We start from the raw sequence: 24,492 nt of genomic DNA on the forward strand, positions 1-24,492 counted from the left end.
GTAATTAATGTCATTTAATTTAATAATTGTTTTGTGTCTCTGTGTTGTTTAATGGTTTGTGACAAATTGAAGTTCTAACAGATGAATGATTCATCTTGATAATTTTTGATAAAATGATACGAGTCAATCAAGAAAAATAAACTATATGGTCATATCCAGTGTCATGTGTGATCATGATGTGTGATGGTGAATTGGTATCAGTATAGGCATGAGTGTAATTGTTTGAATGTTCAGTTCAGTTCAAGAAAAACTTTATTTGGTTTTCACAACCATAAAGCATAATACTAAAGATAAGTTACTTGTTTAAAAATCAACTTCAATGATTTAAAACTAAATTACATTAGAAAACCTTTGAAATACATTTTTTTACAATTCATCCATATTTCCAACTCATTTATAGTCTAGATCATTTTGTTTTGTCACTTTACATAAGAGGTTGTCAATCAAGGTAAGAAACGTAACCCCTCGACAGATAAGAATAGTTGATGCACCCCCAGCCAACAAGTCACAGTTTGTCTACAGGTGTGAATGTTAAGATCATTTAAAATTGGTTTTAAGAGTCTCATTCTTGCTTCTTTCAATGTAGGGCAAATGCACAACAGGTGACATAAAGATTTGGTGTGGTATCCACATAAACAGCATTTTTCATTTGGGAATTTTCCTTTCCATGATTGTCGCAAATCCTTTGTTTCATATACTCCAAACTGATACATTATAAAACTCTTTTTTAAAAACAATCGAAAATGTTCCTCCAAATAAGCTTGCGGTTTTGGTTTAAGATAATAGTTTATAACTGTCCAGGAGTGTTTGCATTTTACCAAAGCTCTTTTATCTTCGACAAGGGACAGATTTTTTGCAGCACTATTACATGCTTTATTAAATGCCGCCCTTTCCATCTTACTATCCAATGCCTCTTGTATGTCTAGAGTAGTTAGAGCTGATCGTAAATATTCGCCCCATGCGTGCAATTTTCGTGAAACAAACTGAGCCTTTATTTCGGACCAGCAAAGGCTGTTCAGAGAACCAGGATCTGATGCACAGAGTTTCCAGCATAATTTTATAAAAAACGATTGACACTAGAATTCCTGATTTTGTAGAACGATTTCCAGACGAACCTGTGCAGATGATGCACTTTTTGGAAGGTTAAACATTGCTTTATACACCTTTGTCTGTAGTTCATTTAAAAATTCACATTCCCAGCTGTGCCATATTTCCAAACCATATGCAAGTGCAGGAATTAATTGTGAGGCCATTACTTTCAAAAGATGACTATACGATGCGCAAGTGTAGTTGTTTGACTGTTAAGTAGGCCTAGCTTTACGGATTATGGGCTCAACCCTTTCTAGTTGAGCACTTTCTGAAAGTGGCATTCTCAAACACACAATTTAACAACCACCTTTTCTGAAAGATGTGTTATTCAATTCTGAGTTCAGAGAGCCTAAACTCCAAATCTCTAGCTGTTCCCAAAGGAAAGTTACACTTGGAAAATTGTTACAAGGCAGCTCCCATGCTAGCCTATGGGAGAGATAGTCCTACCAATAGTGAAAAAACAAAATGGCAGTTTTATACTATCAGGACATGTAAAACACACTAGCACATGTCTTACCTTTCACATACACTGCACCCTGCCTATTTTGTACTTTGGGCCTATCTTAGGGGTGCCTTACATGTAATAAAAGGGAAGGTTAGGGCCTGGCAATTGGATGCACTTACCAGGTCGACATGGCAGTTTAAAGCTGCACTCACAGACACTGCAATAGCAGGTCTGAGACAAGGTTACAAGGCTACTCATGTGGGTGCACAACCAGTGCTACATGCCCACTAGTAGCATTTGATTTACAGGCCCGGGCACACAAAATACCCTTTACTAGGACCTTACCAGTAAATCAAATATGCCTATCCTAGATAGCCAATCATAGTCACAATTGGCACAGGGAGCACTTGCACTTTGGCACTGATCAGCAGTGACAAACCGGTAGATGCATCAACGTTTGAAAGTGCGATTTCTTATCTGCGAAAAATAAGGAATCGCATGTAAAGAATCGCAAATGGCGATGCATCATTTTTTTCGCTAAATTTTTGCGTTTCGGTAAAAATCGCATTTTTCACAAAATCGCATTTTTTATGCGATTCCTTAACTGTGAAATCGCTTTTTGCGGTATCGCATAATGCGATTTCACACACATGATGCATCTCATTTACTTCCAACTGCCTAAAAGCCAGTACAGCAATTAGGCACAGCTGCCCCTCAGTTAGAAGGTGTGGTAAGGGCGTTCACAGTGTGAGTTGTTCGCGGCGGTTGCTGTTGGAGTCTGGGACTTGCCTTTGAAAATGGAAAACGAGAATCCCGTTGCCGAGGGGCCTGCTCGAAAACGCAAAATCAAGTTCTCTGATCAAGAACTGGAAATACTCATCGAGGAGGTGACTGCAAGACATGAGCAGCTTTTTGGAAAGCTGTCTCTTAAGGTTCCTGAACCTGTGAAAAGGAACCTATGGATTGCAATACAATCAAAAGTAAATGCAGTCGGAGTGGCACATCGTGATATCAATAATCTCCAGAAAAGGTGGTATGACCTGCGCAGCCGTGCAAAAGAGAAGCTCGCCAAAAGAATGAAATCTTCAAATCTCACTGGAGGCGGGACACCCAGGGATACTGCAAACACTCCCCTAGAAGAAATGGTGGAAGCCACACTTTTGCCGGAGACTGTAGTCGGAGTTACAAACATCGACACATCGGAGATTCCAACTCCTACTGAAGGTAAGTGAATGCTATGTGGGTCAAAAAGTGTAACTTCAGGCCATGAATCAACAAGTAATGATGTGTGTGCTGCATTTTGCTTTAAAACTGATCTTCCTGAGTCCCAAAGTCTGTCCCAGTCATGATTAGAAAGACTTCTGAGCAGTGCATTGTGGTAGTTGTAGGTCTTTTGTTGGACTACATAATGAAGAACATTAGCATCACATATAAACATAGCCACATGCCAATTGGAAATAAGACACGACATCATTTTGAGTCAATTCATTCTTGAACTTTATATAGATATGGAGTAATGTTATTGCAAACAAAAAGTAACAAATGTTTTCCGATTTCGTTGATCCATAGAGCAATTACAAGATCTCATCGAGCATGACTTAAGGGATATGCACCACTCAGAAGGGCCTGATATTGAAAATGAAAATGCTCCCAGTACATCTAATGCTCATTCTGTGCCAAGTGAGAGAGAGCGAGTGCGTCAACTGCTACAGACTGATTCTGAACCAGAGCAGAATGTAAATGTGACACCAAGCCAGCCACAAACCACTCCTGCAGTGTCAAATACATCGATGAGCAGGCGTAGGAGACAGCAACAGTTCAGACTGAGTCGAAGTGCAGCGCGTGAAAGTGGTGTGGATGCTGATGGAACCTTCACAGGCAATCTTGTGGAGGATAAAATTTTGAAGGTGCAGCGTCTGCAAGGAAAAGACATTCGGATTATCAAAGGCAAAATGGGTCACATAAGCGAACAAATGGGCACTTTAGCAAGCAGTATGAATGCAATGATCAATGTGATGAAAGCTGGCCATGAATCAACAACATCAAAGCTTGACCGGATTGCTAACTCATTGGAAATGATGTGCAATTTGTTTAACAAACATCAAAAGATTTCTGCTAAAAAACAGGAGAAACTCTTGACCAGCATGCAGACACATTACAAGGAAATAACTTCCCTTACTAATTGTACCCGTGCCCTCTGCAAACAAACACTATCCACACAGGTACTTTTGATGAAAACTTTCAGACACATACAAAAAGGTGTGGGAACATCCCTAGAGACATCAGCCGAAACACAGTCCAAGGCATCCACTGGAAATGTTATAGAAAATGAGGACACCAGTGCTGAGAGTGGCACATCTCAGCATGCCTTGTGTGCCACACGGAGAAGTATAAGAAAGCAGAGTGATGCCACTCAAGGCAAAATGCTTACTGTGAAAAGTCCTGGAAAGGCATTAGGAGTGCGTGGCCACAAAAAATGACATTTTGAAACATCTTGCAGGGTATGCATGAGTGCCACTTTATGTTCAATTCTAGTTGTTCATTGGAACATGCCTGGTTTTTTGGCCGACAATTTAATTTAAATTTCAAGTTGAGTACAAGTCATGTAGGCATTCATTTTATTTGACCATTAAAATGCAAACATTTATCTCAACATGAACTGTTTGGAGTTTTTCTTACCTCTTTCAAAAATAATGCTGTGTGATCTCTGCCCTTCTCCTCCTGCCCTCTGCTGCCTCTGGTCCATGTGCTCTTGGTTGAGGTTGTGGAGGCTGGTTTATGTTCGGTGGTAAGACATCGTCCTCATCAAGTTCGATTCCCCTTTCCGTTGCTAGATTATGTAGCATTGCACATGCAGCCACAATTTTGCAGCAAATGTCTGGTTGGTACTGCAATGCTCCTCCAGTTTTATGAAGAATCCTGAAGCGTGATTTCATCACTCCAAAGGTTCGCTCGATGACATTCCGTGTTGAAATGTGCGCCTGGTTGTAGTGCTGCTCTTTCCTTGTACTTGGGTTCAGGTATGGAGTTAATATGTAGGACCTCACTCCATAAGCACTATCTCCTGCAATAGAAAGCAATGTAAATGTAATGTAAGCATACATGTGTGCAGTTCAAATCAAAGTCTGTAGAGTTGAATGAATCATTTACCTAGTAGGTATCCATCTCCAAATTCACCGGAGAGCAATCTCGCATGAATGGCACTGTGTCTAAATTTTATTTATTTATTTATTTATTTTATTTATGGGCTTATAAAGCGCTATGAATAAACTCCCGAGGGAGTATCTCCGCGCTGTAGCTGCCAGTGCAAAACCAAAAAAGGGAGCGCAAAGTTGAGAGTGCTGTAAACAAGGAACACTTTAAAATGAACCAAACAGAAACGTTTTTAAATGTTTTCTAAATTGACAGTGGTCATTACATTGCCTTAGTGACAACGGAAGTGAGTTCCACAATTTGGGACCCACAACAGATAATGCTCTTCCACCCAACCTGGTTTTCGTGATCTTGGGAACATTTAGTAGCAATTGGTCACTAGATCTAAGGGCACGGATGGGAACATAAGGAATACATTTGTTCGCCAAATACTCAGGTCCCAATTGGTTAAGGCCCTTATGTATCGTACAACATGTTTTAAACTTCACTCGTTGACGTATTGGCAACCAGTGAAGCTCATGAAGTAACGGTCTGGAGGGGGATCTAGGGGGTGCATTTAACACCAGCCTAGCTGCCGTGTTTTGCACCACCTGCAAACGGTCCAAAACCTCCTCGTTTGCACCTGCCAGAAGGCCGTTACAGTAGTCAAGCCGACTAATGATCAAAACCTGGACCAGAGTTTTCCTATGAGAATCAGGGAGGAAAGGAAAGATTTTACGAAGGAGGCCAATCACATGAAAGCATGCTCCTACAGTGATGTTAACATTTTGCTTCATGGTTAGCTCTGGTTCAAGTCTGACACCCAAGTTCTTGACCATAGTTTTTGGCACAGGGACTGGCCCCAATTCAGAGGGCCACCATTCAGGGGACCATTGAATCCTGGCTTCACCAAAGAGCATCACCTCTGTCTTTCCAACATTGCATTGTAAAAAGTTGGATGACATCCACCTTGCAACTGCCTTCATCCCATCGGAAAAAGATTGTAAAATATCCGAGGTGAGAGTTTTAAAAGGGAAGAGCAGTTGCGTATCGTCCGCGTAGGACACTGGACAGAAACCAAAAGCTCTAGTAACATCTGCCAAGGGGGCCACATAGGTGTTAAATAGCGTAGGGCTCAAACAAGAGCCTGTGGAACCCCCTTGGAAATGCTAACTTCCTCCGATTTAAAATCACCCATGATGACAGATTGGGTGCGATTGGAGAGGAAGCTTCTGATCCAGTCCAGTGCCCTTCCGCCGATTCCACTCGCAGACAGTCGTTCGATCAAGATGGTATGGGAAATCGTATCGAACGCTGCCGATAGATCCAGTAACACCAGGACAACAGAATAACCTCTGTCCTGGTATAACCGTAGATCTAAAGATGAAGGAGTCATGGGCACTTCCAGGGTAACTGGCAACTAGGTCTGTGATTATGGTTTTTGCATTGCAGATAGCTTGAATATTAAGGGAATGGAAGCATTTCCTGTTCCGATAAATATATTCATTTTCAGAGGGAGGACAGATGGGAACATGTGTACCATCTACACAACCAATTACATGAGGAAATTGTGCCATATTGTAGAAATCAAGTTTGGTCTTCATTAACTCCTGGGGTGTGGATGGGAATTGGATATGTAACCTTATCCGTTGTAACATGGCATTTAAAAAGGAATTAAAAAATCGGGAAAGGGAACTCTGAGACACGCCACCAGCAATGGCCACTACCCCCTGAAATGACCCCGATGCAAGGAGGTGCAACGAACACAGTACCTGCACATGGGTAGGTATGGCTTGTGTCCTGCGTGTTTGCCTCTGCAGGATTGGGTCCAATTCCTGAATTAAATCTAATATTAAAGTGGCATTCAACCTATATTTCTTAAATATCTCAGCCTCTGTCTGCCCCAATAACGTTATGCGCACTCTGAAGATCCTCTCCTCGATGAGCCTTCTCCTCCAACCTGCAGCTGCTCTCAGCCTCTGTCTGCGTGCCAAAAAGTAAAGTGCAGCCATCTTGAAAGGCTGGGTCATGGTCTGAGAGGTCCTTATATGCAGTACAGGTGATTGACAGATCCACTCCTGCCACTTGCTGAACTTAGCACCACGTTTGACTTCTTCTTATTTTTGCATTTCCAAATTGCGATTTTTGACACTATCGCAAATTGCTAATTTTGATGCATTGCATTTTTTCGCAAAACAACAAGAAATCGCAATGTTAGCGAACTTTTTTGGGAATCGCAATTGCAAATGCGATTCCTAAAAATGCGAAACACTGCCAAATGATGATGCATTCCGATGACATGCTTTGCATTCGCAAACGGCCGTATATTGCGATTCGCACCGTTTGCGATTGCGAATATCGTTGATGCATCTGGGCAAAAGTGCCCAGAGTAACTAAGCCAGCAAAAATGAAGTCCAACCCATAGTGCCAAAAAAATCCAAAAAAATGTAGTGGAGGCAAAAAGACATAGGAGACTACACCAAGGATGCCAGGTTTAATACCCATGTCTAGAAGTAAATGTGTTTTTGGGCTACAATTTTAATAATTTTGAAAATATTAAAACAATAGTAAATAGTACTAATACATTCTAAAATACACAAAATATAAAACTTGGAATGGCTTACAGAGCTTTTTGTCTCAAACGTCACACCATTGAAAATTTAGGATCCTCAACTTCTCCCACCGCCCCCAAAAAATTAAAAGAATAATAACTTGTTATGAATATAGGTCGGCCTTACCTAGTGTAACTCATTCATTGATCTGCTATCTGGACAGCACAGTTTCTTCAGCCAAGCACTGCCATTAAATCCACTGGATGTGCCAACTAATCATTTGAAATGACTCCCAGCTATTCCTATTTGAATTAGCTATTTTATGTTGTATGTGGGTTACTATATGTAAGGAAGCAGGATTTATACTTCTTGGGGCTTTTCCACATTTACGTTAAATGTATAGCCAAAGGATAGCAAATGTATAGCCAAACGATTCTCTTACTACACAGCCTTAATTTCAGTTACTAACTAATCTATTTCTCAGAAGTATTGGCATATATAATGTCTTATATATTGCAACTTTAATATCATGCTACCATAATATTGTACCAAACATAACGACACATGTAAATCTTAGTGTGTACCCTTAGTATTCAACCTCTCAGATACCAATGTAAGGCCAGGGGCAAAAACAATGCATCCAACTCATCTGGTTTATAATAAAAGTGTAATTTTCTTCCAAAGAGGTTTACGATTCATTAGGGAAAACAGTTGAGACTGGCACACAGGGCCATATAAATTAGCAAATACAAACTCGCAAAATTCCGCAGAAGTATGGACTATAGTATTTCTGGGTCATGATAAGTTTTCATCACTAGCTCCTGAACCTTAGAAATAGCTCAAATACTTTAGGAACTCAGTACATCTAGGTCTTGTAGAGCAGTATCAATAAGAGAAACCAATTCACTTCTAAGCCAATGCCTGACATTCCATGTTGTTATGGCGTTAGTCTCTCGCTCTTGTCTGTAATTGTAATTTACATCCCACTCCATTCTCACCATTGTCCCACTTCCTTTTTACGCTCCAGCAGGCTTCCTTCATGTCCTCCTATTTCAGGGCCTTTTCTCAGCCTTCACTTACGTACTATCTGGCTCTACAGATCCTTTAGTCTTCTTAAACTTCTTTGTTCTGGGCTTGGTTCCTGGTATGCCCAGGGACTAGTCACAGCTTCAATTTCCACCACTACTGGTAAGCTTACTACTCTTCTGAGTATATTTGTATACTGTAAATACACTTACCTGGTCCTTGCTGCCTCCAACTCTGACTCTTTCATTAGGCTGTGATGCCTTTCTGTGATCATCATCCCCACATATCTGCTTCTCTAGAGCAAATACACTATTGAGAGCATGTGTCCATCTACCCAGATTCAGTGGCTGCTGTTTTCACCACTCTCCTTTTTGCCCTCTCTGGTTCAGTCCAGCACCAATATTCATAATGGTGGTGGTTTGGACCCAGGAAGGTAGTGTGGTGGAGTGGATTCAGATTCTTTTTCCTTCTTCATAAATGACACAGGATCAGTATATACTATATTATTTGCTGCCTGCTCTGTTGAGTTGCACTGCTACTCACAGCTCTCCCTGTTCCTAGTGTTGCAGGGATTCTGCTCTGGAACAGAACTTTGCTTGGAACCATAGAAAATGAGTATGTAGGGACTGAGTCACCATATCTCCTCAGTTTCTAGGAGTCTGAGTCTGACTAGCTAAGGTGCCTCACCCTCCTAACGTTACTATAGAAACAGGTGAATTGGCACCCTGGAACAAAACACTCATGATACTCTCAGGGATCCCGGTAACAGGACACCTCTTTTCGGTCTCACACTCATACTTGTCTACAATAAGGTAACCATGAGACAGGAAGGAAGTTTAGAATATTTATTTAAGCTATTGTGCTCTGACATGCAGTATATGTGGCACACTTAGAAATTCAATGCATAATAAAAATACAGTTAGCATGGTTAATAGTCCACATAGCATGAAAAGCCCAGTCATTTTATAGAACAGTGACCTAACCCACCACCCCTGCTACTAAGGCTAAATGATTATATATGAAAGATCTCTGGGATTACTGCCAGACCCCATTCCTTAGCATACACAGATGGGCACCCTACATCTCAGCAGACTCAGTGCTGTTGCCTCAGAATTCTCATTCCATGTGTGAGTTCCTGGCTCATGTGCTCATCTATATGATAGGACATGTGAGCACATAAACAACAGCTGCCTTCTTGTGTTATGTCTAGGTGCTAGTGCCTGGCCTGAAAGAATACCAAAGGGACTTTGTTGTTTGACCTTGTCGGTGGTGTTCAGAGTAAATCCCAGTAAAAGAAAAGAAAGATTAAACATGCAGGTTCTGTTGAATGTACAATGTGGCACAAAAGCAAGGGTGTTTATCTATTAAGGTGTGCAAAGGAAAAATTAATCCTACAACGTGCATAGTTAGGATAACATAGGGAAAACTACAAGGGCCATGCAGGGAACACACAACACTACATATCACCATGAAATCCAGTGCCTGATGAGCAAAACACTTTTTTGCAAACCCTGAGGTTTGCAAAATCACAGGGGTCAGAACAGTAAAAAGAGTTTTGTGATACAAAAAACTCTTGTGTGTCAAAAAAATCTTTCCAGCTTGTGGAAGGGGTTCTGCGACTTCAGTCGTTATTAGGATGTGGTGTGGGAGGTGCGTTCCCTCCTAATTGTAAGTCCCAATAATATTTGTCAATAGTGTGTGACTGCAATTATAGATACAAACCACTGATCAGCTATAGGTACCTGAAATGGGGGTGCTTGCCTTTTATGAATCATGTCGGATAAGCAGAGGGGGAGCAGGAAGTCCTCAAAGGGACCAATGAATGATCATGCTGATACCCTCCTAAAGGGACAAACTTTTTTTAAAGTTTCAAGTGTCCCTTTAAGGGACTTGGGCCACTATTTAAAGCACATATTTCCCATTTAGGAATGCAAACTCGCGGATGGAAGTCTGGTGTCCCTTACAAGCCACCATCCCTGCATTTGTAACTAATCGCAGGGACGTGGACAGTGATCTGCTTAATAGTCAATGGACAGGGCATTTTGCAAACCTTTAACAATGGGCAGTCATTAGGGATGATCGACATTGCTTAATTGTTTCTCATTAACTTTTCCAATACTTAACGAAATTAGATTTTTATAGCGAAATTGGTTTTGACAGAATCAATCTTGAATGTTCTACAAAAACTCACACCTCCCATAAAAACTTCTCATAAGTGATCGGCGGGAAACTAGTTTTCGCAGAAATATCTCTAGGTTAGACATTTTCTGTCCAAGCGTGACTGGTATCTTACAGCAATTTTTATTTTTTAGGAGAGGTGCTCACTCCCTAACAAACATGCAAAAATGTACGACGTGAAATTCACCAGCCTAATTTTACTGACGCCTGTTTGTGACTTGGCTTCTTTAACATATGTTGCATCACAAATTGCATCCCTGTTCTCAAATCAGTCAGAGTGTAATTTTCACACCCTACTTTGCAGACAGAGATTAATGTAAGGGCCTGTTTCTCTTCCTTTGCCTATGGTTTGAGGCAGGCTGTTGGCTATTCAGCACTTTTGAAGCCCACACCTCTGGTCACTGAGCTGTCCAAAGAGCACCTCTCCCTTAGTTCAATAAATATAGAAGAGTTCTGAAGGTTAGCTCACAGACTGGAATGGGTCCAGCCCAAATGTGCTTCAGGCCAACTATGGGCATCTTCTTTCAGGAAGTCTTGTACAGATGATGAACTTTGGCCAACCCTTAATTTGTAGATTTTCCAGACTGCAAATGTTTAAGTACCCAACTATTTTTTCCTAGCAAACTGGCTACATATTTTAGTGAAATCCAATATTTTTTGCACGGCCTACGTGTATTGTTATCTAAGGATTCTACTTTTCATACCATTCTCCTTCTCACTTCGAACTGAGTGGGTGTTGGCAAATATTTTCTCTCGAAAAAAATTAAAAAGATTGAAAAAATAGCAATGTTTACTCTTGTGTGTGAGTGAAAGCGTTCAATGCTGCTGCACATAATGCCTCCGCTGTGTGTGTGTGGGTGCTCGTGTGTGTGTGATTCGTAGTGCAAAGTGCATATTTATTGAAACACATTTCTGCAAAATCTAAAGTGTTTTTATTAAGAGGAATCTTTGCCTGATCCTTAGTCCACAGTTCTCTGTTGAGTATATGATATTTGTATACAAGCACATCTTTCCTATCTTTCATTTTCTACTCGGTTGATAGTACATTGGAGGAGTAAACTTAATACATTGACTAATACTTCACCTATTAAACGTTGTTACCTTCCATTTTGATTCAAAATCCAAGAGGTTTTTGGCTGTAGCCCTGATCTTTGTTACCTTTTGAGCGAAAGACCTTGGGTAGTGTATTGGCGTTTACCATAATGCCCCTCATGTTGTGCTTTGTCATATGTGATGTTCCACAGTGGTGTGTTGGGTCAATTAAATCAACAGGAATGTTCTAGAACAGACAACAATATTTTGGAAATAGTAACGCTCCCACACTCTTGAAAGTGTACCCAGTTGTGCACTGTGGTCCTCATTAGATCAGTTTGAACATAAAGGAATGCTTTGTCCTCTCTTTTCATTAAGTGGGTGGCGAGAGAACAAGACACCAAAATGTCTGCTGCTCCATTGGTGGCAAATCTTATTAATTGGGCGTGGCTCATAATGGAGAATTTCGGTTTTATGACATCATTTTGATAGCGTGGCTAAGGCTGTGGATACTAAACATTTAGAGAATCGAGGCTAAAAGGTGTGCACAGCAGATCTGCATTTAGAATGTGTTCAATAGAATAAGAAAGATAAATGGGAGAACAAAAGAGGAGATGATAGGGAAGATCATGGTAGTGCTGCTGGGAAGTGTGAAGGGAAAGGTAACAGGTTTCCGTCTTGTGCTCGTACTCATGCTGGTGCTAATGGTGCTGAAACTATCCTGATAGAATGCCACATTTGTCACATATTCCTGAATCCATTCGGTGTAAGCGGTGACAAGGGTGTAGACTCCGGGGCGATAGGCCAAAGCGCAGCCATCTCCCCAGCTCACAACGCCTGCCAGGAACCAGGAGCCGCCATCTGCTGCACACACTAGAGGTCCTCCAGAGTCTCCCTACATGAGATAAAACAGAATGAATTTTAGAAAAACCGGTAGGCAAATAATATTAATTGGAACAGGTATAACAGACACATGAGGAGTGAGGCTTGGATCCCAATTCTTGTGACCGGCTCGCGCAATGGAAAGTAAGACGTAGATCCACCACCCTACAGCTTCACTGCAGGCAATTTGAAAAGGCATATTTAATGCCATTGCTCTATCCCTGCAGTACATTGCAGAGTTGTCAGAACAATGTGGAATGGAAGTGTCTTTAGGACATATCACCTGTTGTTCCCTTGTAGCCCACCCACCCATCCCGCAGCACAAACTAGAGGGGCCGAATTAAAGTAATTTCTGCTTGTATTTATTAGTATTCGGAATAAAAAAAAAAAAAACTTCTATGAATTTAAAAGGACATGGGCAGCTGCTGCCTAATACTGGCAGATCTGATTTGATTTCAAGACATTAATTGAAAGTCAATCCAATAAAGATCAGTAAAGTCACTTCCGTGTTATATGAAGAAATGTTAGCAGCTGGTAAACATTTAAATAAATAATTCAGGATCTGGTATATTATCTTACTGACAACAGTTCTGATTTCTATTGACCCACAAAATTATTTTCATTACTTTTTAATTTGAAATTAATTTGACACTCTCCAAAATTAATATAACTATTGGATATATTATCTCAATGTATTGATATTTGATTATTTATTTTTATTGTCCTAGCTATTTTTAATACACACGCACACACAACTAATCTTGCAATATAGGGTATACAGCAAAACCACATTTTCATAGCTAGCTTTTTAATGTTTTTGATCCAAATGTGCTTTCCACCTAAACTTGGCTGTTGGAAATCCAGACACTGTTTAGAGATGTGTGTGTGAGATAAAATCTTCACACTTGAATGTGACTACCTGTTCTATTGAAATTGTTCCCCTGCAAAGGTTTTCTTTCCAATGCTTGGTAACCGTCCAACTGATACTTCAAATGCACTCACCTGGCAAGAGTCTTGAACACCAGCTGCATAACCAGCACATATCATGTCACTGAGGATTATGGGTGTTGTGGAGTTCACAGGTGACTCGATGTGGTAGAGGTAATCGCAGGTCGACTGGTCGATGAGTGGGACCATCACTTCCTGTAGAGTCTTTGGTTCAGGGAGAGGGACTGCGTACAGAGACATTGATAATATTTTATTAATAATTTGATATGAGCAAACTGCTTAAATCATCATATGACAGCTAAGAATATCCAATTGAAATTTCTCATGAGCCATAGTCATGATGTGCAAGCCGGATCTGGTAGGTTCAAATCCAACCGAGTACACTTTATGCAACCCTAGGTGATGTGGTAAGAGGAATTAACTACTACTTGGACAGCAGCTTTACACATAGCATTGCCTACCATGAGTTGTGTTTTTACAATGAAAGCAAGGTACTTTATCAGCGTAATATTCTTTATTATTTGATAAAAAAAATCATTATCAGATGCATCATTAGTGTAATTCAATTTGTATTGACAACTGAACAAGTCAATCATATTAATACAAAATGAATCAACCCAAGACGACAGACCAGAAAAAGTCCCAGCAAATCAACAACCAGCTTTCAAAAGCTTCTTGGAACATTGAGATAAACATGTAAGTCACTGGAGGCTCCATAATAATTCAATGGACTGGATATTTGACACTGGATAGTTAAACATAATTGGATGATATATGTATCTTTAACAATCCAAAGACACATATAAACATGAAATATGTTATATAATATGTTGGATGATCTTCTTGTCACGCTTGCATAACGGACACAACCTTTGTGGATTACTTTCTAAATCATTGACATTTGAAACTTCTTGCCTTGGGAAATAGAATACTTTGAATCTCAAGAATTGCTTTGTAACTTGGCTGGTAAATTAGGCTCAATGTCGTGATTTCTGATGCTCAAAAGGGTGTTTATTGTCTAATCACAGCACTTTCGTATTGAAGCACAGCAAGCCCATGAGTGTAAAACGATTGTTTTGTTTGGGATTTCAGAAATTACTTAATTTCCAAAACTGGGATATTGTTTAACTCATGCTAGGTAGTTTGTAATCTGAAGCCCATCAAAGCATAGATTACGGTTCATTATAGAGTATCAAATCTCAATCTCAAGCTTTAGAATTTTTTTTTCAGCTTTGATACATTTAGGCCCAGATTTGCAAGTGCAAAGCAAGACCTAAATTCAGATTTACTTAGAAATGCAGAGCCGTTTTGCATGACTCTGAGTGCTTTAGTAAATCTGGAATTTCACAAGTCAGCGCAAGTCGATCATGGATGCCAAATTGCCTTGCAGCCTACGTTGCATGAAGTTTTAGTAAATTTGGCCCTCATGGTTAAACCCACAGTTGTTGATCAGCTAAGAAAGAAATCCAAATAAGGCTAGTTACTAAACAATTTCAGTACTTGGTAGTACCTTCACAAAGCTTTAGCAATGTTCGCAGTAATGAGATATTGAGAACATTAGATTTTTCATTCATCTTTCCAATGAATGGCACGCCCCCATCACATAGGAAGGCATAGACCTTCGTTTTACCCCCATAAGTGGCTGCCCTATGTTTCAGCCCCCTTACAGATATTTAAATTTACATAAACCAGCCACAATTTGGATGCATTTAGACTTTATACTAGTGGGATGATGTCTCCAATACATGCAGCAATGTATCAGAACCCAAACTAAAAGTATTCCCTAACCTGTCCATTGACCAGGTTAACTTGAGTTTTGACTGATGTGGAAATGTGAGAATCATTGTTGTCGATTTATCATCTGCCAATTTATTGTTTAAGTTGAATGTTTCTAATGTATCAAATAATCTCTGAAAAACATGTATGATATAGCAGAATACAATAATCTGCAAATGTTAGATTGAAACTCAACCCAATTTCGGAGGATGGCTATTTTCATCTGTTGACATCTTGATTTTCATTTGTTAGGCATCTGCACTGATCTTAAATAGAAAGACAGTAGGGTTATAGGTATGAACCCTATAGAAAAAGAAGGGCCATTATTTATTTTGATCCTAAAGCAAGTGCCAGTATGAAAATGTCATGTGTGGCAGGGCTTTTGTATAATAATAATAATGCATGATACATGCAAAACACTCCTCGCTGCATATAATCATGACTGTATTAAATGCCAAGCAATGCATGAAATAGAGATAGTGCCTAGAAAAGAAGATTCATTGTTTTAACTGCAAGGTAATGGCATATGCTTGATCACCAATTTTCGATCCAGAAATTCCGTGCCTCATTTATGAAAAGTGCTTAATTGCTGGGGAAAAACAGCGATGCAACACTTTTCAGTGCATCGTATTTACAGTAGGGCACTCCATGTTGCAAGGAATGACAGATGTCTCAGGAATTCTGATCTGCTGTGTGGCAGGCGCAAGGCTTGGATACAGTGGCAACCTAGTAGTGGCGCAGTAAAATCTGATAGATTTCACTGCGCCACTTCTACAAGGCTTTCTTGTGAGGGAACGCCCACCACGCATACGTTATACCTGACTCAGTTATAATGTAGCACAGGGGTTTAGAAAGTAACACATCCACCTAGATGTGTCATTTTGTAATATTGGCGCAACATGTCGTATTATTTACGCATCTGCTGCATAACAAAAAGTCAGATAATTGCAGCGAAAAAGTGTCACAAGGAGCTCATAAAAGAACCCCTGCATGTTTTGACACTGTTCAAACTAACAGGACAAAGAAGGTAATCTTTCCCCTTCTCTCTGGCTTGTATTGTAACTGTGAATGCTAGTGATGATAACCTTGCAAAGATCAGACTTGGGAGGACAAAGAGGGAAGTAGCATATTCTTTCGCAGCTTCTATACTCTTCTGCAAAGGGGCATTATATTTATATTCGTGTTGCAAAACAGGAGACGAGCACATTAGACATAATTGATAATGAAGATATGTGATGATGATAAAAATAAAGCTACCAACGCAGGGATGGGGCTGGACACATGGACTGATTGCTAAGGGGAGATGCAGAAAGGCTAAATTATTTCTGCTGAACCGATGACAGCAATAGGAATGTGGGGAAACAATACACCACAACATAAACATCGCTTTGCCAACTAATACAGCCGTACATGGTAGACACTGGCAACATTTAGATCAATTAATCATGGGATAGGAATGTATCATTAAATTAATCTGAGTTTACTGATTTAGGGATAACAGAGCAGGGATTTCGCCCTTTATCATCACCTACTGATCTCCCAGCACTCTCCACTTAACAAAGCATAATTCCCTAGAGAGGCAGTGAGAAACTTCTGCCAGCTCCTCTTTTCTCTGACAAGGGCAGCAATGCCTTGATATTATCAGACGCTGAACAGCCTACTTGAAAACTGGCTTGAGTAAAATCTTATTAGCCTTTGTCTTTTGTTCATTTTTCGAAAACCTCAAACATGATTCATTGAAAAATACTATCTTCAAGTCCAAAAGGGATTTCAACTGTCAGTCAGTCAAAATACACTTTATTCGATTTTTGTTAAAACCATAAAAGGACAAGATACAATGGATTTCAACTGGTAGTTCTAAGGCTCAGTCTTGGACCCTCTATTGTGAATAGATTGGAAAATATTGAGGGCCTCATTTATGAGGCCCATTTGCTGCTGGAACATCACTTTTTTTATATTCCGGTGGCGCAATGTGCAGTGGCATATTTAGACGGCCACGTAAAGCATTTACTGCATGAAAGGGGTGTTCCATGGTTGTTGCTGTGGGTGTTCCCACGTAACTCCCTGACACATTCCCAGATTTACAAGAAATCGTAAACTTGGGAATGTGTTAGAATATCACACCACCCCAGGGGTCGTGTTAGGGAGGCGCAACGAGGAGAAATGCTTTCATTCTGCAGCACACACAGAGAAAATCGCCTGCATTGGTTAATTTTGTGCAGGTAGGTTTCCCTTCCTGCACAAAATCAATCAGCCCCATAACGCAGGCAACCTTGCAGCATGGTGCAAGGATGCCTGCGTTGGCACATGGCAGATTCCTTGTGGCACTGCCTTGTGCCAAAACCTCATAAATGAGACTCTGAACCTTTCTAATGAGGCAGAATGTTCCAGATGTTAAGAATGTTTCTAGTATGAAGGTAATATTGCTTTTGTTCAGTCACTCGGATTATAATGCATAATAGAAATAAGAATTCCATTTGGCCTATTGCTCTAGAATGTTAACTGTTGTTTATTCCATCCTCTGCTGCATCCTTTGTAATGAAAAAAGAAGATGTTCGATATTCAACTGAAATTGGTTCTACGCTACTTGGTTTCTATAAAAAGCTCAAGTATACCTTTGCCACGTAAATGCATCAATATGATATTGTGAGAAAGATATGCCATTACCACTTGATAAACTAAAGAACGATTAGAAAAAAAGAGAAGATATTTTGCTTTGACACTAGAAATAATTTTTGCCAGGATACTACCTATATTAAAACATTGCACACATAATCTTCAAGTTTATATTGGAACTTTTGTTCCTGAATGTGTCTCAGAAATACCCTGTCATCACTCCTGAGTCTTCTTATTCTTTTTTAGTCTAAACATATTTGCTTTCAAAGAGATAAAGCTCAATTACATAAGTTCAAGGATTCATGCCTCACATCAAAGAAATCACAATTGAAGCTCCACAAGATTAGGACACACTCTTTGGTTGTGCTTTGCAAAATTATATCAAGCTGAAGGGCAGAGTCAGAAAGAAAAACAATGAATTCATGGCACAGCAGTGTGACAAGAATTCAAATCTAAGTTGTAGAATACAACCTGCACTATAGATACTCTTTTACAAAAAATGGAACCTTGGAAGTAGGCCCCGCCCACCTCGGCAGCGCGGCAGTGAATCGCGGTAGCTAGATGCGGCGGTAATGGCGTTTTGGCGTTTTCAGCGTTTTTGGAGTCCTGTGCTGAGAGAAAACCGCGGCTCATTGCACCATTGAGCTGGAGCTCCCTGGAGTCTGCGGAGTCCGTAAGGAAGTATTGGCAGGGAGAAGCCCTCCCCTCGCTTCACTCACACATCCACCGCCCCTGGTTGCTCCGTGTGGAGACTGTGAGGAGACTTGCTGGTATGTGATTGCACTTACGCAGGATAAAGGATGTACTCCTGCACAGCTGCTTAAAGGAAGGAAGGAAGCCTTTTCTACCACTGGAGGGACAAGCAGCGAGGAAACTGTTCTTCACTTGCAGCCCCTGAGTGCATGACGCCGGTAGAGCCTACCTCCAGCTTGTCGAGGCTCCCCTAAGGCGTGTTGGTTGTCTTCCAGGACTGAGGGGCGGCCGGGCTTAGCTACGCCGCTGCAGCGTTCTACCCTGCACTTCGGCTGGCCGGGCTTGGCTCCGCCGGTCGGGAGCTCGCCAGACTACAGCCCCCAGCAGCCCTGTGGCCAGGTCACCTCCCACATCGTCAGCACGCAGCGCCAGGAGGCGCATAAGGCAGCAACTACTGCAGAGGACCGAGTGGCAGCCCCTGAGTGCATGACGCCGGTAGAGCCTACCTCCAGCTTGTCGAGGCTCCCCTAAGGCGTGTTGGTTGTCTTCCAGGACTGAGGGGCGGCCGGGCGTAGCTCCGCCGCTGCAGCGTTCTAACCTGCACTTCCGGCTGGCCGGGCTTGGCTCCGCCGGTCGGGAGCTCGCCAGACTACAGCCCCCAGCAGCCCTGTGGCCAGGTCACCTCCCACATTGTCAGCACGCAGCGCCAGGAGGCGCATAAGGCAGCAACTCCTCCATCGTCCCGCGAGGACGCGCGCAGGATGCGCCGGGCTAAGCCCGGGCAAAGGGCGGGCCCTCTGAGGCCCTCTGGAGACCGCAGGAGACCGGGCCGATCTACCACCCTGACATCTGTCATTCCCCGCACAACCAAGGTAATTGACACTGCGGGTTCTGCAAGATAACTGTCTGCAACAGGCCTGATGGAGGTCAAAAATAAAATTAGAGTGGCGGTCCGAAAAACACCAATGCATACACGCTCAACCACAAGGAAACAAACATTGGCGCCAACCCCTCTACCCACTCTAACTGCAATTGATAGAATGTTGCAACAAACAATTGGAGTTGTTGTTAACGCTATCGAAAATACAGAAAGGAGACTCTCTCTACCGGTGAGTATGTGTTTAATAAGTCAAACGCCACACATTATTAATACACATGTTAGCGTTACAAATGAAACAACAATGTCACATGATTCACTTTTGTTGGAAACATTTGCCGGTTTGCCAAGGTATGACCTAACCCAACCTGATGTTCCACAACCTTTAGAACCTGCTGCCTCTTGTACTAGGGAGAGTAGATTGTCTATAACACCTGACTTGTCAGCTAGCATATTGCCACAGCCCCTAACACAGAGTGATATGCCTGCAGAAACTGGGGAATTGGATGGTCATGATACTAATGCTGTTACTACAACTGTACAAATTAGTGACATTAGTCTGTTAAGTAGGGAAACTGACTGTGAGCCTGTACCTTCTAAAAGGAAATCTACACAAAGTCGAAAAAGGTTAATAATTAATAAACAGGTTAAATCATATAGAAGAAAAAAGAAGAGGGCTATACAAATTTTAGAAGCCAATGAAAGAGATGGTGAGATACAGCAGAACAGTGGAGGGACGTACGTAAAGGACACACAATTGGTGGAAATACTAACTCCAACCAATGTCGAGGCACTTACAGCCTGCCTCGAGAAAATGGTAAAAACGTATATTGCACCAGTGATGATATCCCTAGAAACTCTAAGTAAAAAAATAGAGAACCTAGAGAAATTGGGCATAGCCAATTTGGATGTCCTAGAACATCTGGGCACGCAAGTTAGATCCTACACAACTAATGTAGATCCTGGGAACCAGAGCAAAAACAAATTAAGTACAATAAACCGTATTCCAAGTGTGCCCACTGTGGCGGCAAACCCGGTACCCTCCACAAGTGGAATGCAGAGGCCAACAACTATCACCCCAAAGATAGTAGGTGGACAAAAAGTAGTTGGGGGACAAAGAAACATCAGCGACCCCGTCAACAATAATAAGAGCCTACCTGTACCGAGGCGCCATATTAATAACTTCATTCCAGCCACTATTAATTTGCCACCTGATTGTAGACCATTTGTAGCGATACTTGCTAATGTCCCCAAGTTGTTGCCCACCCAATTCGAAAATCAAGAAACCCTAAAAAATAAAACTCTGCATTGGTTGGTGAAAAACTGTGGTTTCCCAATACGAGGGGCAGGAGAGATTATAACTGCACAGAGGGTAGGTTGGGTGGGACCAAATAAAAAGGAGATAGATGGGGACTGTATAGTCATAAATTTTAGGACTACAGAATTGGCGAGAGATTCGATTCTACATGCACCTATGCCATCGAACCATGAATACAACATCACGCTGTTCCAACTTGACTACTTTTATAGGAACCAGTCAGGAACACAAATCACTACACATAACTTCCAGCATCCAAGAGCGGCCTTTATCAAGTATCCTAATGTTGTTCCCATCTGTCCCCCTTTACTCCCTAATGTATATGACAACTTTTTGGTCCCAACTTCTAATAGATTTCAGTTGTTCAACTCACTTGAGGAGAATGGCTGACTGAATGCTTTATCCTTGACCTCGCATTCTGAAAGCATTGTAATAGATGACACACAAACTTTGGAAAATGAGTTGGGTGACGAAAGCTGCGTAAAAGCAATAATTGAGCCACAGTTAACCTTGCTAAATAATGTGCTATGTACAGACAATGTTATAGACAATGATAGAGATATTAATATAACTGTAACAAATTTTAATGATAACGTTATTTCGATTGTAAGTCCAGAAGCTTCACTCTTGTCTAACCACCCTGAAAGTACAGGAACCAGTTATGCTGACTCCCTTATAATTTGTACCTGGAATATAGCGGGAATTGCTTCGAAATTGTGTACCCCGTTCTGGGATAATTTCATCACTTGTGGTTATGATATTATATGTGTACAAGAGACATGGCATACTGAACAAATAGAAGTTGAAGGTTATACCTCCTATAGCGTGGCAGCAGTAGCCTCCAAAGCTGGTAGAGCTAAGGGAGGCCTATTGACTTTGGTTTTAACCAAATTAACAGAATTTAAAGTTGGGGGACATACAGTAGTATGTCAGCATGCGTCTGTATTGCGACTAACACACAGTCAAGGCAGGGACTTAATCATTGTAAACTTTTATAATAATTAACCCTGGGCGGAGTTCGCGGAGTGGGGCTTCGCGGAGCTACGCGAAGTGGGCGAGAAACTACGCCCACCTCCGCACTCCGCGTAGCCCCACTCCGCAAACACCACTGGCCGCCAGCCCCGCCACCCGCCTCCCTCCCGCCCTCCCTAAATACTTTGAAATAAAGGAATAAAATAATTTAAAAAGCACTTACCTTGCCGCCGCTGCCCGCCGCGTCCCCGGGGCTCGCTATCTTCCGTCTTCTTTACTAATGCGCATGCGCGGGCGGCCGCGCATGCGCATTTTCTCGTGAAAAAGCGCATGCGCCGCCGCCCGCGCATGCGCATTAGTAAAGCGGACGGAAGACGGAAGATAGTGAGCCCCGGGGACGCGGCGGGCAGCGGCGGCAAGGTAAGTGCTTTTTAAATTATTTTATTCCTTTATTTCAAAGTATTTAGGGAGGGCGGGAGGGAGGCGGGTGGCGGCCAGCTACGCTCCGTCTGCGGAGCGTGCGTAGTGCCGCCTGGCTCCGCCAGCTCCGCAAAATGCGGAGTAGGCGGCACTACGCACACTCCGTGCACGGAGCGTAGCTGGCCGCCCACCGTTAATAATAATATTGTGGGCCTTAAACGAGATAAGATTGTCCCCGATGTTGAATGTGCTATTGATGCTGCAATTGTCCATTCAAAGAACAATTTTGCAATATTGTGGACAGGCGATTTTAACATTCAAGCCTGTAGACATGCTCGGAAGGCGATTTGTGGTCACCACGGAGATCATGTAGGGGGCGACAGCGCTTACGTTAATCATTTCCCGCATAGTAATTACGGCAGCGCACTGAATAACCTCATAGCCAAATTTAATCTGGAACTGCTTGACTGTACAAAAAACAAAAATAATGAATTGTGCCCAACATTTAGGGGGAGAGATGCCCATTCTAATATTGACCATATTTTGGTGTCAAATGGTTTGGTTTTCTCCAATGTTTGGGTAATAGAGCAGCCTGTGAGTGATCACAACAGTATTTCAGTGGAGTTAATGGGTTGGGGCCCAAAAACCGTTGTGCATGGTAGATCTGTCCACAGGATTTCTGCTGTGAGACCAAATGGAACGAGAATTAAATGGACTAAAATTGACCCTAACAAATTAACAAAGGATATTATCTGTAAATGTACCAGAGAGGTTGAATACTGCCTTGCACCTAATGTGATAGCGTCCGCCGTTCTCCCTAAATGAAAATTACATGCACAGTTGAAAATTCTTTGTTAAAAAGAAATAGAAAGACTAAAAGAATTAAAACTGTGTGGTTTGACAAACATTGTGCCAAGACTCTGAAAAGGTTAAAAAGTGTACTTGATGTTAAACCCAGAGATAAAGAAAAAGTTAGAGAAGAACGTATTAATTATAAATTGGCCCTGTCAACTAGGAAAAGGAAGTTACAGAATGATGCCTGGAATAAACTTGATATGGCCGCTGCAACTAAAAACCATAAACTCTTTTGGGAAACTATAAATGGCCCATTCTTAAAGAAAGATAATATACCTGAGGTCAGTTCCCACGTTAGCTGTCTTGCATGGATTGCATATTTCTCTGAGATTTTTAACTCTGATTTTAATCCAGATGGGTCTACTTTATGTTTTAAATGGCAGAAAATGCAGTTGTTTTTAACTTTAAATGAAGTGACAGAGGCAATTTAAAACAGTAAGGGGGGTAAAGCACCTGGGCCCGATGGGGTACCCATGGACTTTTATAAACATGAAATATCACTATGGGCCCCAATTTTAACTCGTTATTTTAATGCAGCGGTGGAAGATAATTTACCACTGACATGGGGTCAATCAATCATTATACCCCTCTACAAAAAAGAATCTAGGTCAGAGGCACGGAATTACCATCCAATCTCGCTTTTGGACTCGACAGTTAAAATCCTTAGTCGAGCCCTATTAGTGAGACTGGAAGCCTGGGCCGAGGAGAAAAACATCTTGTCCCCGGTGCAATAATGGTTCCGTAGGGGAATAGGTACAATGGAGCAGTGCGTGAACCTGGAACTCATAGTCGGCAAGTATACTAAAGCTAAACCTGGTAATCTTTACCTGTGTTTTGCCGACTTGAGTTCCGCGTTTGATCTGGTGGAACACGCACTACTCTGGCCCACATTACTGGCAATGGGTGCCCCCACTGAAATTATCCATCTGCTTGCCCGTTTGTATAATAACTTATAAAGCAAAGTAAGGTTTGGAACAGATGGTGAGTGCACCCCTTTTTTTGAAGTTAAGAGAGGCATCCGTCAAGGATGCGTACTCACCCCCCTACTATTCTCTCTTTTTATTAATCATGTTGATACAACTTTAAGAAAGATTAACGCAGATGCACCAACTATAAACGGTAACCCTATCCCAGTCCTTTTATACGCGGACGACGTGGTCCTCCTTTCTAGGACCCACAATGGCCTGCAACATTTAATTAATCAATTCCACATATTTTTTTTTTTTATTAAATTTGTACTTTATTACACCTTCAAGGTGCATACACAGCCGATATAGCTTACAACCCGGAGGCCGGCGGCATCAAAAGGTCACTCTCCAATCCCTGGGTAAAGGTGAAACACACAGCCGTAAAGACCAACAGCCCGGAGGCCTGGCGGCGTAACTACAGGTGTAGAAGAAGTGTGCCGTAGTTTCAGTCCATGGGAGCAGCCAATGAATGATCGCAGCATAGAAAAAGAAAGCACACCCAGCAGCGCCAGCAATATCAGTTCGAAGCGCAGTGTGGCGTGACAGGATGGTACGATCAGTGTAGACACCCAGTAAGAACTGCGTGAAGACCCAGGGACGGAGTTTCTCCATCGGGGAACCAAGAAAAGGTGCATAAAGGGAATCAAAACCCCCAGACAAACACAAGCCCACCCACCCCAAAAAAAACTAGCCAGACTACCCGCCCGATCCCA

At 41.8% G+C, this 24,492-nt stretch overlaps 1 protein-coding gene across 1 annotated transcript in view; it reads right to left on the bottom strand.

The window, feature by feature from the left end:
- Positions 1-9,075: 9,075 nt before the first annotated feature.
- Positions 9,076-24,492, bottom strand: part of LOC147703609 (serine protease 33-like) — a 134,683-nt gene continuing 119,266 nt past the window's right edge. The window contains exons 4-5 of the mRNA XM_086931946.1: positions 13,339-13,508; positions 9,076-12,349 (exon numbers count right to left, since the gene is read on the bottom strand). Of these exons, the coding sequence (XP_086788072.1) occupies positions 12,017-12,349; positions 13,339-13,508 (503 nt within the window). The 3' untranslated portion in view covers positions 9,076-12,016. The remainder of the gene's footprint in view (positions 12,350-13,338; positions 13,509-24,492) is intronic.

This window comes from Lissotriton vulgaris, chromosome 7 (genome assembly GCF_964263255.1).
Source record: "Lissotriton vulgaris chromosome 7, aLisVul1.2, whole genome shotgun sequence".
Lineage (NCBI taxonomy): Eukaryota > Metazoa > Chordata > Amphibia > Caudata > Salamandridae > Lissotriton > Lissotriton vulgaris.